Here is a 13,377-nt window from a genome sequence, read left to right as displayed (position 1 = left end):
CACACTTTAGTGAAGCTTACATTCTAGAGTGATGGGAGAGAAGACGAGTGTAAGTGACGATACATTTGGTGGACGATGGAAAGCATAATAGACAAGATACATCAGGAAAGCGAAGTGATGCTGGTTTTTAACGCAGTAATTAAGGGGCCTTTGGTAATTTCTTTTTACCAAGACCTTATGAATCCAAGCCTTATTGCTTTCAGGAACAAAAACATTCCAAACTAAGGGCCTGCAAATGTAGAGCATGCATGCCATGTTTGAAAACAGTAAGGGTGGGATTCCTGAGATGTGAGCAGGAGATGAGAGCCGAGGGGAAGGACCGGCATCGAAGATTTCTGCAGTTCATTGTAAACACTGACTGTGAACGAGATGGGAGGCCATTTGAGGGTTTTGAGCAGAGGAGGGATTTCTCTAACCACTGAATTACTAGCAGATGAAGTGAAGCAAAGGCAGAACAGTAATTTGTATAACAGATTGGTGCAATGGTGGGACTCTGTGATAACAGAAAAAACTAGATGATGGGAAACACAGATAGAGCTGTGTGGAACCACAGACACAGGCGTGTGGAAAGGGAAACATGGCAGGATTCTGCACATAGTGCCTGAGTCTGACAGGCTCACTTATGGATGGAATGTGGGTGTGAAATGAGGAGGAGGAGTTAAGGATGACTGGGGTCCACTCGCACTCTTCCACTTGTTTCCCAAGTCAGTCTAAGGTCTCGGTAATATACCAATTCCCTTCACAACTCGTCCATTACCACTCTGGCCTCATTCCTCCTGAGCCTTTTTGTTTTAAATATTCTGAGTGATCTAGAAATGTTCCCATCTCGAACCTTAGTCCTTGTTGATTGTTGGATCAAAAGCCCTCTCTTTAACTTAAAAGGCAACTCAGGCCACCTCTTTCTCCCTCCTCTGCTCTTGTGATTTCTTCTGTAACAAGTATTTCCATGTACGGTGTATTTAGCTTTGATGTCCCTCTATCTTTCAATAATTGATTCAATAAAAGAAAAATCTTTTGTCCGTATTTTTATCTACCATCTGCATAAGTGCTGAAATATAGTTCATATCTAATAAATACTTGAATAAATTAACAATCCACCATCTCCTCCCTCCAACTCTCTCCACATGCTTCCTCTCAAATTCAAGGCCTTTTTATGAAGTTTATTATTGTTACATGTACATACTGAATAAACATTAGTGTAACCTGCTGAGTTCATTTAGCATTGCTTGTATGTATATTTTCAGGGCTGACCACTTGGTATTGGATAACCTAAGTCAGCCCAGGGGAAGATTCTGTTTCTCTTGTCTCTTTCTGTCTCCCCTCCCTTTTCTCTGTCTTTTTCTCTCTGTGTCTCTATTTCTGTCTCTCTTCCCTTGTCTCTGTCTCTAAATCTCTCTCTCCTCCCTCCTTCCTTCCCCTACATCTCCTTCAGCCATCCTTAGCTGCCTGTAATTCTTTGTCAAGGGCTAGCATCTCTAAGATGACTTTTCATGTTAACATATTGCTTGGTGCTGTTCTTGTTCACATCTTGTTTAATCAGCCACACTGTTAAGATGTCATAGATTCTGATTTTAAGGTCTTACATTTTTGAGATTATATCTCTTTTGAGAAGCTAATGACAGGTTTATATAATCCAAAATATATCTGCATGGTTTTTTAACAAAGAAATATATTTATATAATAGAGATCATCAACCCCTTAAAATTCATCTACATCTCCACCAATAGACTAAAGATCCCAAGGTTAGGGACATGGAGAAATCTATCTGCCTGTCTGTCTATCTATCTATCTATCTATCTATCTATCTATCTATCTATCTATCTATCTATCTATCTATCTTCTATCTATCTCTATCTTGTTGGAATATGTACATTTTACATGTACATATTATTATTATTATTGTTAATGTATACAGATACAGTTTTCTCAAAGAAAGTTGGTAGTGAAAACTTGGGAAAATGGGATTTAATACACATAAATAAAATTCCCAGAAAACTATCATGAAATAGACCTCCAAATTTAGTTGTATCTTGTGAGGGAACTATTCCGTAGGAACATGAACAAATACCTCATCAGTCATTAAGGTTGCAATCGATCTGCCAATCTCATGGTACTGTTGACCCTTTCCCAGTGGTCCCAGAAGGATAAACAGAAATCTGTAATTAAGAAGAAAAAATTCAAGGTATAAATGTAGCAACAACCCCCTTGGAACAGAACCCCTCCCTTCAAAGTAATAAGACAAAATGAGGACTTTAATATAAGACTTTCTGCAGTTCATTATGACTTTGAAATGTTTTACAGTTGAGACTTCAGTGTAATATCCTCATGCAAAGGGAATGATGGGTTGGTTTTAACCCTAGGATTTCTCTTTTTAGCTGTCTATATAGCCTATGAATTTGGATTGCTTTTAACCCCAGGATTTCTCTTTTTAGCTGTCTATATAGCCTATGAATTAGTGCCAGGAATTTTAAAGATTATAAGTCCTTAGAAGAGGATGATGGGAAAGTTAAATCTGACTAGGAAGCAGAAATGCTCACTAGTACATAAAATGAAGACCGAGAAGAAAGGCAATACAGCATTGCACATTAAGGGAAGAGCACATTATTAACATCTAGTTAATGTACATGCATTTTTATTGAACATAAAAACTGTTAGGACTTAAAAATGAGTTAGGCAGAAGAAAAAAGTATGAAAATTATAGTGTTCCATTTATGCTGCCATAGCATTTTGTGGTATTCATTTGTTAAATGGTTTGTGTTACTAAGGATGAATAACTCTATCTGGTACAGTTTGTAGTTAGTATAATTCTATGCTTTCTTTAGCTGTAAATGTTAGTGATTATATATGTTTTAAATGAAGCATCTATTAGACAACCTTGAGGTTATATATGACATTAATTTTCTTTCAGTTATAATTGAACACATCAAATTCTGTTCTCTCTTAGTGCGTGCATGTGTGTGTGTGTTTTTCTGTGTGTCTGTCTGTGTGCCTGTGTGCATGTGCATGTGAGTGTATGTGTGTGTGCATGTTTTTGCATGTGTGCTTGTGTGTGCATATGAGTATGTGTGTGTTTGTGAGTGATTGGGTTCATGTTTGGGATGTGTGTGCATGTGCTTCTATGTGTGTATGTGCATGTGTGTGCTTCTCTGTGTGTGGTATATGTATATGTGTGTATATGTATGCATGGGTTTGTGTGTGTGTGTGTGTGTGTGTGCATGTGTGTGTAATATATAAAAATCAAGAATAGGTGAATGTAGTGTCAGAGGTTTTATCAACTATATTACTTTTGAAAATTTTCTAACCTGTGAGTATCTTGCTATTTTTAAATTTTCTAGTGCATGTGCTATTTATAAAGCCCTAAAACGTATTTTCTGACATTTATTGTATAATGCCTTTATAATCATGTCATACCTTTTACCTCCTAAGAAAGGATAATTGGGGTTTACAGATAGTTTTCTTTATTCTTCACTTCTTTATTCTAATCTTCTTTCATTTTTCACCTTTCCTACAAAATAGCCTGGTCTTTTGAATCTCTCCCTACACAGTGGCTCTATAGTGACTCGAATTTTTCTTCATTGTCTCTAATTCTTTGCTGAATCAGTAAGAAAGAGGTCACTTAAGCCTGAGACTTTTCAAAGGGAAGATGTATAACCTTATCATGGCTATAGTCTACCCCTGGGAATTTTTCTTTTCTTTGAAATACAGAAACTGTTAAGTGTGATAAACAGACTGCATTTACTCATGTGTATCCAAATTCCTTCGTTAGTGGTGAAATGTGAGTATCCAACTGAATGGGAATTTTAAACTGCTCAGGTATCTTTGCAATTAATAAACATGACACATGAAATTGGAATCCCAGATTTTTAGAAACTCTTAGTAGCCTATAGTTTACATGTAGAAATATATAACCTTATTCGCACAATTATATTCTATTTTAATATACACAGCTTATCTTCTCAGTTTTTAATTAAAAGCCGGCATGTATTACAGTAACCTTGAAATAGGATAAATAGAAATTTACTTCTATAACCTTAATGGTAACTAGGTTTCCTACTTGGACCAAGGCAGACATGAGGTACATGTCTCATTGCTACTCTCGTCAACAGGGTCCGTACAGAATGAGGCTTCTCCTGCTTCTACTTTTCCCTATTTCCTGAAAAACTTATCTGTAACCAAACTGTGGTATGATATGTGTCATGTTTTGAGTTATAGTCAAAGTTTCATAGAAGAAAATGATTTTCCAAACCCATTAGACACAGCGTCCACACTTCTCAACTCTTTTAATGTCCCTTAGCGAATGGGCTCTCCTGTGGTTAGACAAAGTCAGGTGTGCATGAGAATCGGGAGAGTTGGCAGCAGGAGAGAAGGAAAGGCAATTCCCAGGTAAACAGTAAGAACCTAGCATGACAAAATCAATATTCTATTTTCTGTTTCTTTTCCCTCAGCTTTATTCACAAGAACCCTTATATCTATAAGACATGAGTAAATAACAATAGAACTCAGTTTGTTTTAACATTACCTATTATTTTCAATGCATAGTTAAATAGAAAAAGTTCAGATAAACAAATTAATCTTGACCTTTTAACCAGAATCAACCACTTTCATCATATGACTGACTACCAATGAGTCTTCAGATCCTGGGAATTAAAGACCCACTGTCCTAGGGCTGAAGCTTGAGGTATTTGGTCCCATATAAGCTATTTCCATGAGTTGAAGGCCTAACAAAACAAAGCCATGGTTTCCCTGGAAACCATCATCCTCTTGATTGGAACTACACATATATAAGATCCTCTTTCTTGAACACACAGTTCAATATAATCTTTGATAAACTGTAAAATTAAACTTTATAGATGGGGAGCATGCCTGAAATGAAATATGAATTTCTAGAAGGACAAGGAAGGTTAGACTAATTTTTAAAGCACTCCCCATGCTTATAAGCAAGAAACAGTAAGTTTGTGGATACGACACTCATTTCTAATCAAGCGTCTATGAGAAAATTGTATTAAAATATTGCCATTACCTAAAATAAATAATTCCATAAACATGAAAAATGCTTGACTACTTTTACCTGCTTGGGATTGGAACTTCAGCCAGTCCTTGGAGCAAGACGGCTGGAGACAACCTGACAAAAGCAACCACAGTTCTGTCTAGAAACTCCAGTTCTCCTACCAAGATGTTTGAAGCCTCAGCACCCGGAGGAATCTTTTTCATAAAATGAAGATCAACCTGAGAGCATCACAAGTAAATATTTTAATCATGAAAAATTACAATGTTAATAAATTTAATATTTTAGAATAGACTAATTTTATACATTTCAACTAATATTCAAATATGTCTACTTTAAAGTAAATATATTTTTTATAGTATAATATGGCTTTTAGCATTTGTTTTTATTTAATTGTATTATGTTCTTTATATAGTATAGTTGGCCTGACAAATTTCTGTTTACATAATTCTCCATATAACTGAGATATAACAGCATAGAGAAAAATTGGTTAAAAGCATTTAGAATTACTGCTGATCCATAGGTGAATTTCTACTATGAAATGCCTGTGATTTAAATGAATGAAAATAAAACAAAAAGGACCACTAAAAGGAGGAAATGCTAAGACTAAAGGGTGATGTCTGAAAATGCATGAAGAATAGTCTTTAAATACAAATCATTTTTATGCACGAAGCAGTAATGAAAATGAAGCAGTGACTTTAAAGTAAAATTTGCACGTCCTATTTCTTGTGTCTAACTCATTTGTGTTGCTTTTTATGGAACACTGTTTTAGGGACTAGGAGTATATCTGCCCTAGTAATTTTTATGCCATTATGTTAATGAAATCAGGACCAAGGCTCAAAGTGGGAATAAGCGAGAGAGAGAGAGAGAGAGAGAGAGTGTTCTGCTTTGTATCAATGAGTCTAAGATGTTTTTAGACCAGTTAAATTTTTTGAAGTCTTAAAAATTAGAAAATACTATTCCAAGGAGTTTTAAATTAATAAAATGTTTAAATGTAACTCTTATGGACATAAGTAACATTATACAAATGGAGAGGGTTATATTTAAGAATATATGCACATATATCATTTAATAATGAAAAATAAATGAATTTGAAAGGCAGCAAAATGGGGTATATGGTAGGGCTTGGAGGAAGAAAGGAAATGGGGGAAATGATATAATCTCAAAAATAAAAGAATTTCTAAAACTAGGGCATTAGTACAACTATTTAAAGATATGTATTAAACTATATGTAAGATATGGCTGTTAACAAAACAGTACCTGTAGCTATATTTCTATAAAAGGATTAGATATAGTAGTTTATATAGCTGTAAGAGTAAATCAATTACCTAGCATGTGGCCAGCTCTAGATACCATTTCTAATACTGAAAAATAACATAACTTAAAAAATATAGCATTCTGTTAATAGTGTAGTCATATTTCTATCTTAAAGGATAGAATCCTTTATGAAATTAAATGTATGTGTAGATAAAATATTTCACAACTATTATAAGCCACAAGTTCCACCACTTGTACTCTTCAGATATACAAATATGAGTTCCTGAGGTATGTGTGATGACTATTACATGCCATGTATTTTGGCTTTTCTTTTTTTAGAATCTAACCTTTTGTTTCATAGATAAGCAAGGTTCATTCATGGCTTTTATTGTACACTTAAAATTCTTAAATTAGCAATGTTTACACTTTTGCTATAATTGCCCATAAAAGATTCCAGGAAACAGATAAAAGATTTTCTATATTCCATATGTGTTAGGATATTCATTTTTGTTGTAAATGTGCATGTGTGTGGTAAATGCATATGTCTTCATTGTGTAAGTGTATGCATGTGTGAATGCCAGAAGTTAATGTCGTTTATCTGGCTTCATCCAGCTTCTAAAATGAAGGTCTCTTAAGCCAAGAGCTCACTGGTTCCTCGGGTCTACCTGTTCAGTTTGCTTCGGGGATCCCTTGTCTCTGCACACTGAGCATCAGGTTTATAGGGGCGCTATCCAGACTGCCTGGCAGTTATGTGGGTGCTAGGACTCTGAACATAACCCTCAGATTTCAGCAGTCTATCTCACTGCTCTGAGGGCTCTGAGAAATCCATAATAAAGTTTTACAAAGTTTTCTAAGCTCGAAAGAAATAAATAATCTTATCAAGATTAAAAGTTAGGATCTACTATTAATGCAATGGAACAAAATTTAAATAGAGGCCTGTGATATGGCTCAGGCATTTGCTGCCAAGTTTAAGACCTGAGTTTGAGCCCTAGAACCCAAATGGTGTAAGAAGATAACTGACCCCTGCATCCTCTCCTCTAATCTTCGCATATACACTATAGCATACAGATGTACACACACACGCGTGCACACACACACACAAACACAGATGTAAGAAAATTGTGAATCTAAAAAATAAATTCATACAATTTGTAATTAATATAAAATTTATTGGTAATGCTTGAAGTATAAATTCTACCTAGAATACTGTGATTAATTAATTTATTGTTCAACAACTATCAGTCTTGGCTATTAAAATCTTTACCTCAGAGAAGGTACAAATACAGAATTAACTTCTTTAAATTGGAATTAGGTTGGATAGAGGATGGCATAGCATATGAAAGAGCTTAATTTACAAAAACAACCCTTGTGATCATTATCTATGATTTTAGAAGGTACATTAAACCAAATATATAATTGATATTTATTACCAAAAAAGCTATGCATAATCTATTTCAAGATCAGTAAGTTTATATTTTCATTTTAAATGTAATAAATTATACTCATGTATCTGTGGTCAGTCATTATATTGCATTCATTATGTTGTATTATTCCTGAATGAGATATGGGTTTTGAGAAGGTGGAAGATTTTGTAATACATTAATCACTTTCATATTTTCAGATTAAATTATACCTGGAATAGTCTTATACTTTATACTTACATTAGATCACAGTTTATAAAGAATCTCATTTAGCAATATATCCACTTTTTGTTAAAACAGAAAATTACATTTAAGAATCACAAATTTAATCTTGCATAAATTCATAGCTACTTAAAAGATGAGTTGAGGGTCTAGGTCCTAATGCATTTTTAAGAAAATCCTTTAATGGATTCAAACAGTTGAAACGAAAACAGAGGAACCCTGGAAGTTTCCAGTGCTTTGTAGAGAACCTTGAGAGTGTCAAGATACATTTTGGGAGTTCTGGATTTATACCATATTTCTAGGCTCTGTAGGCCCCACTATTATGCCAAGAAGGGAAAGATGCCTGATTCTAGCTATTTGGGACTTAAAATGCTGATGAAAATAGTTCATCTCTAAGCAACAAGATGGGGGAGGAGACCACAGTGGAGCTGGAATTGCCTGCTCAAGGCACACACTTGAAGTTGGAAGATGAGGACATGGACATTCACAGAGAAAGTTCAAATCTTAAGGCTACTATCGAAGGCCTGGAAGTTAATAGAGGTTCTTTCCCAGCAAATTGGGGCCAACACTGAAATCTTCAGCAGGATTTGATTTTTGCCTAAGTGAGACAACTAAGGTTCCTTACTCCTAATATGCTTCACGCCGAACAGAAAGATAGGAAAATGCACGAGATGGTAGGTGGGGAACTATGGGACATTTGTAATGTCCGTTTAGGACCGTTTGTAATAAACAGTCACTGTTGACATCCAGAAGCCATTGCTACCATGCTAAAACACAAAGAGGTTTACAGTATGTTAAAGCACCAAATTTTTGAAGGCGTAAGTGAAAGAGCTATAATCTGATGCAGTGGATTATATTAGTTCATTACTTAATTTAATAAGCTGATGGGCCTAATCACTGTATAGAGTAAAATTGTGTAGATTAAGGGTTGATAGAACACAGGATCAAGTTACATAAAATGAAAAAGAGCTTTTTAATATCTCAATTTCGACTGAGATTTATGATCCATGTAACAAGACTTAAAATATTGAAATAGACACAGTAATGTGGAGATTGGCTAAATTTTAATAAATCCACCACCAAACTAAAATCATCAGGTTAAAGACATTTTAACTTGCATACTTTCAAAATCTGGCACTGCGAATTGTTTTCAAGGCGATGGATACAAGAACTCTTTCCAAACTCTACCTTTCTGTTCTATGGGGTTATAAAACTGCAAATGTTTCTTGTTTTGGTTTGTAACTCTAAAACTAAGTACTTAAATTATTTAGAATTTTTTCAGGTCCCTTCAAAAAAATCTAAGTCAAGCACCATAGAAGACCCAGTGGAGAGCAGCACATTAAATCTGGGGTGGAATTTGTCTTGGCACTACCATTCCCAATCTTAATACAGCAGTCATTTTCCTTGCATAGCCTTGCTCAGTGCTCTAACAGGCCCTAATACCATTAAGTCTTTACAGCAGAACAATAAATATTTATTACACTTGCTTTAGGAGATGATAATGCTGCAGTTAGGGAGAGTCTCCATAAATAGTAACAGATAGATGTTAGACATTTAGCATTCAAGTTTGCATGCCCTTTCTCAAAAGATATGTTCTTTCCACTGAACAATGCTATGGAGAAAACATGGAGGGATGCAGATGACTGGCTCAAGCTCCTCCATTAAATAGCCCAGAACATGAAAATGCAACAATACAGGAAAGAATTAAAGGGTAGAAATTTTATTTTTCACATTTATGTAGTTCTAATTGTTAGGGGCCTAGGGATGAGACTACTGTCTTTAAATGGCAATCTTTATTTCTCTTTAACGAAGATCAATTAATTTTGAAGACCCTGAAGATAGGTCAACAAAAACATCAAAATGAAATGGAAATATAGACCACGATGTATAAGAAGATTTTTAAGTTTAAAGGTAATTTATCTACATAATTTAAAAAGCACCGTTCTTAAAAAATGTCAAATATTCCATTGTCAATTTTTATGTCATCACTTTTAAGATATTGTTTTGAATTAAGAACAGCAGAAATTAAATTTATGGCAGTTTGTGACAGATTTATTATAACTTGCAGATGAATGATGAGGTAATGCGTTAAAAATATAACTCTTAGAGTGGCAGATGGAACACATTTAAACTGGTTTAATATTTGAATTGCATGCCTACATACAGTGAAATGAGCTTTGAACTACTGTAGAAGTAGAGCCCGCCCGCGTGCCCTCACCTCTCTCTCCTGCTGGTGTGGTGGTCCTTTGTCAAGCCTTTGTTTCATCCCACATGGACTAGTATGCCCTTTTTGCTGGCCTCCCAGTCCCTGCACGCATAATTAACAGACTTAAGCTCATACATCATGCTCCCACAAGAGGCTCCAGGCAGCAGAGGGAAAGCATGCACAGAACTAGGGTGTATAGCATCCCTGGAAGCTAAAACAGGTCCAAGAAGCTGACTTCTGTCAATCCTTTCAGAACTTTGAATTAGATTACTTCCTCAGACTGAAGACCATTCCTACTGCCTCCCATTATTGCTAGTGCTAAGAGCATTATCAAAATATTTATCAGCCACTCAGTTAAAAGGATGTGGTTCAACATCCTTATTCTTGATCAATATTGAAACTTTTCTGTTCTATTCAACGGTTGCTATGCCATAGCTACTGTAGCGCATATAAAAAGTCGGGAACATATTAACCAAAATCCCTTCATTTTTGCTAACTCATTATTTTTTCAGTATAAATTTAAACAAATTATTTCATTTAGATCAAATTCAACTCGAAGTAGCTTTCACCATAATAAACCCTTCTATATGTTTTTATTCAAAGTTCTGCTAATTTTACCTTTGAGGGTTTCCTTCACTGACTTTCCCCAAATACAATGATAGAGACTTATATCAAAGACTTGTTTTTCTACAAATAACGGGAGGGTGATTTTGAGGAGGGAATCAAGCACATGTTTTTATACAACAGAATAAGCTCCTTACAACGTTCACTTGTCTATTCTACTGCAAGCGTTACTCTGAGTGGCTACATCCAAAAGATTCTCAAAATTTACACATCTGTTTTCTCAAACGGGCAAAGTCCTGCGTGGAGACTGAACTCTGACACTTGTCTATAACAATTTCAGGCTTCAGCTAAGAAAGCAAGTAAAGGCATGCGAATGTGTCCACAGGTAGCAGTTTTACTAGGGACTTAGCAGCTTCCTCAGCGGAGGAGAGGGGCACTTACCTTGCTGAAGTCTACGGTGCTGTTTTCCCTGCTGACGTCATTTTTATTTTCAGCACAGGCTGGAGCAGACTGAGGAGAAACGACCTGACCTGCTAAAAGAGATTGTTATTGCAGAACACAGACAACTACTTATAGTAGGTGAAATGTGAACTCCAATTTAACCAAACTCAGTAGAAACTTTAACAAGCTTATGCTGTAAGCATGAACGTTCAATTAAATGGAACTATATCAATACAAAGATTATCAGTTACAGATAGAAATGGGAGAAATCAATCAAGAACATTTAAGCCAATTATCAATTTAAAACACTAAATGGTTAATTTCTTTGATGAAAAGATGCCTACAAAATTTAATTAAATTTAACCATAAACTAATATTTGATTTCTAAATATAAATAAAAATGAATTGCATATATTTTAAAAGACATAACTTTTAAACTCTGAAGAATTTTTGACAATATAAAAAAGGATTGATACTGGTAAGTGCTCAAAATATTTTTCATTCTATTACATTTAAAAATCCAAATCACTGTGTTCTTTAGCAATGAAAGTTAGAAACGGAGCTTATTAGAAACACATGTGATTTTGTGCCTATACCTATTCAGTTACATAAGCTCTGCTATTTATCTATTATGGAAGAAACGGTCACTAAACCAGCGCTGCACTGGTGTTTCATGAATGTTACTGAAATTACAATTATGATGTGGGTCTCTCCCTTGTATGCAAGGTGAGGTTAGTTTGCAGGATCACATGGGGTGTGACAGTGACCAGAAGACATTAATTTCCATCATTTACTATGTAACAGCCTTAAATACGCCACAGTTGGCTGTAAATTATGATTAACCCACTTTGCTCAGCCTACCCTCTGACCATGTTTTTACTTTTGCTGTGAAGTGGGTAATGTCAATACAGTGTTGAAGCTGTGACTATTTTTGCATTTTTAACTCAGTGGCTTCAAAATCTGTGTTTTACATTCATAGATCTCACACACGGGACCTACTCTCTGTGCCTACCTTTTCTCTCTACATGATGCCATTTCAGTTTTAATCAGAATTCAACTTCATCTCCCCCCCGCCCCGGATCCTGCCAATTCTGAACTTCTCTAACTCCTTTAAATGGTGTCGGAATTTTTTTCTTCAAATTTTTTTGCTGATCAACAAAGATGATTAAAACCAAAATTACTTAGTTTACATGTTCATATAATTTCACTGCTTAGACTTGTAAGTCTGACAGTCAGAGATCATCTGTTAATAGATAACATTTTCTGCATTAAAATCACTTTGTTAGAAAGGAATAGATTTAATATTCTACAATTTAAGTATTTTTCTGCTTCCATCAAAACAAAAAAACAATGAATTTTGTGAAGGTAAAGATCTAATGACCTTTTAAAGTGAGTTCACCTCAAACCATGGACACAGATTCTCAATTTTGAATACATAATTCAGGGCAATGAATACCCTTCAAGGGAAGTCAGAAAAACTTTACATTCTCCCATCTCTACCTGCAATGCACAGCTACAACTGAATTGTTCATAAGCAGCCATTCAACTTACTGTTCTCAAAATAATAACTGTTATTTTTAAAAAGCCTTTACATAATGCATTTGTGCTACTAACAGATGTCTTCAATCCCCAGTTTCACAACATTTCTCCATAATTGCATGAGTTGGAACATTAGCTATATTTAAACCTAAATTTATTAGATGTTCTGTAAAATTAAGTGGTAAGACTCATGTTAAGAAAAATTAAATAAAATATATGTTTTCTTATAATTATTTATGCCATGTAGTCAGCAGCTACATAAAATATCACTTACATAATGCTGTAAGAAAACACATAAAAAGAGTCAACCCAATACAAAACCAACTTTGATGAGATTGAATCAGATAGCAAATATGCTAGAAGTTATAATTTGAAAAATCTGGTTTTTCTTTCATATATATTGCAATTTTTGGATAATTGTAATAAATATATCTGGAAATTTACTCTTCTATGCTACTCATGTTTTAAGAATTAAAAGTATAAAATATTACCTTCTAAAACTGATAATCAGAAAGTGAATTAAGAACTACAGTCTCTGAATATTTTAAGTGATTTCAATAATGACCTAGTTTTGAATGTCAAGTAAGAAGCACACTGGATGACAATAAGAGCTGTGTATTTCAAGAGTACAGACAAGTTCAGAGAATCTGCAGAGAGGGAAGAATGTGCACTACAGTGCAGCCATCTTCTATAAAGGTATGGAAACCACACGTATTTGTATC

The 13,377-nt window shown here is 34.8% G+C and overlaps 1 protein-coding gene across 16 annotated transcripts in view; it reads right to left on the bottom strand.

The window, feature by feature from the left end:
- The window catches only part of Slc4a10 (solute carrier family 4 member 10), a 294,937-nt gene that overhangs the window by 80,043 nt on the left and 201,517 nt on the right, over positions 1 to 13,377 (bottom strand). For 4 of the 16 annotated variants that reach the window (XM_087650803.1, NM_001429835.1, XM_087650804.1 and 1 more), the window contains 4 exon segments: positions 11,117 to 11,208; positions 10,124 to 10,213; positions 5,069 to 5,226; positions 2,069 to 2,156 (listed from right to left, as the gene is read on the bottom strand). In XM_087650803.1, the coding sequence (XP_087506929.1) occupies positions 2,069 to 2,156; positions 5,069 to 5,226; positions 10,124 to 10,213; positions 11,117 to 11,208 (428 nt within the window). 16 annotated transcript variants of the gene reach the window in all.

Source organism: Rattus norvegicus, chromosome 3 (assembly GCF_021556685.1).
Source record: "Rattus norvegicus strain SHRSP/BbbUtx chromosome 3, alternate assembly SHRSP_T2T, whole genome shotgun sequence".
NCBI lineage: Eukaryota > Metazoa > Chordata > Mammalia > Rodentia > Muridae > Rattus > Rattus norvegicus.
Note: the sequence above shows the minus strand (reverse complement) of the source record. Positions and strands in the feature narration are given on the sequence as shown.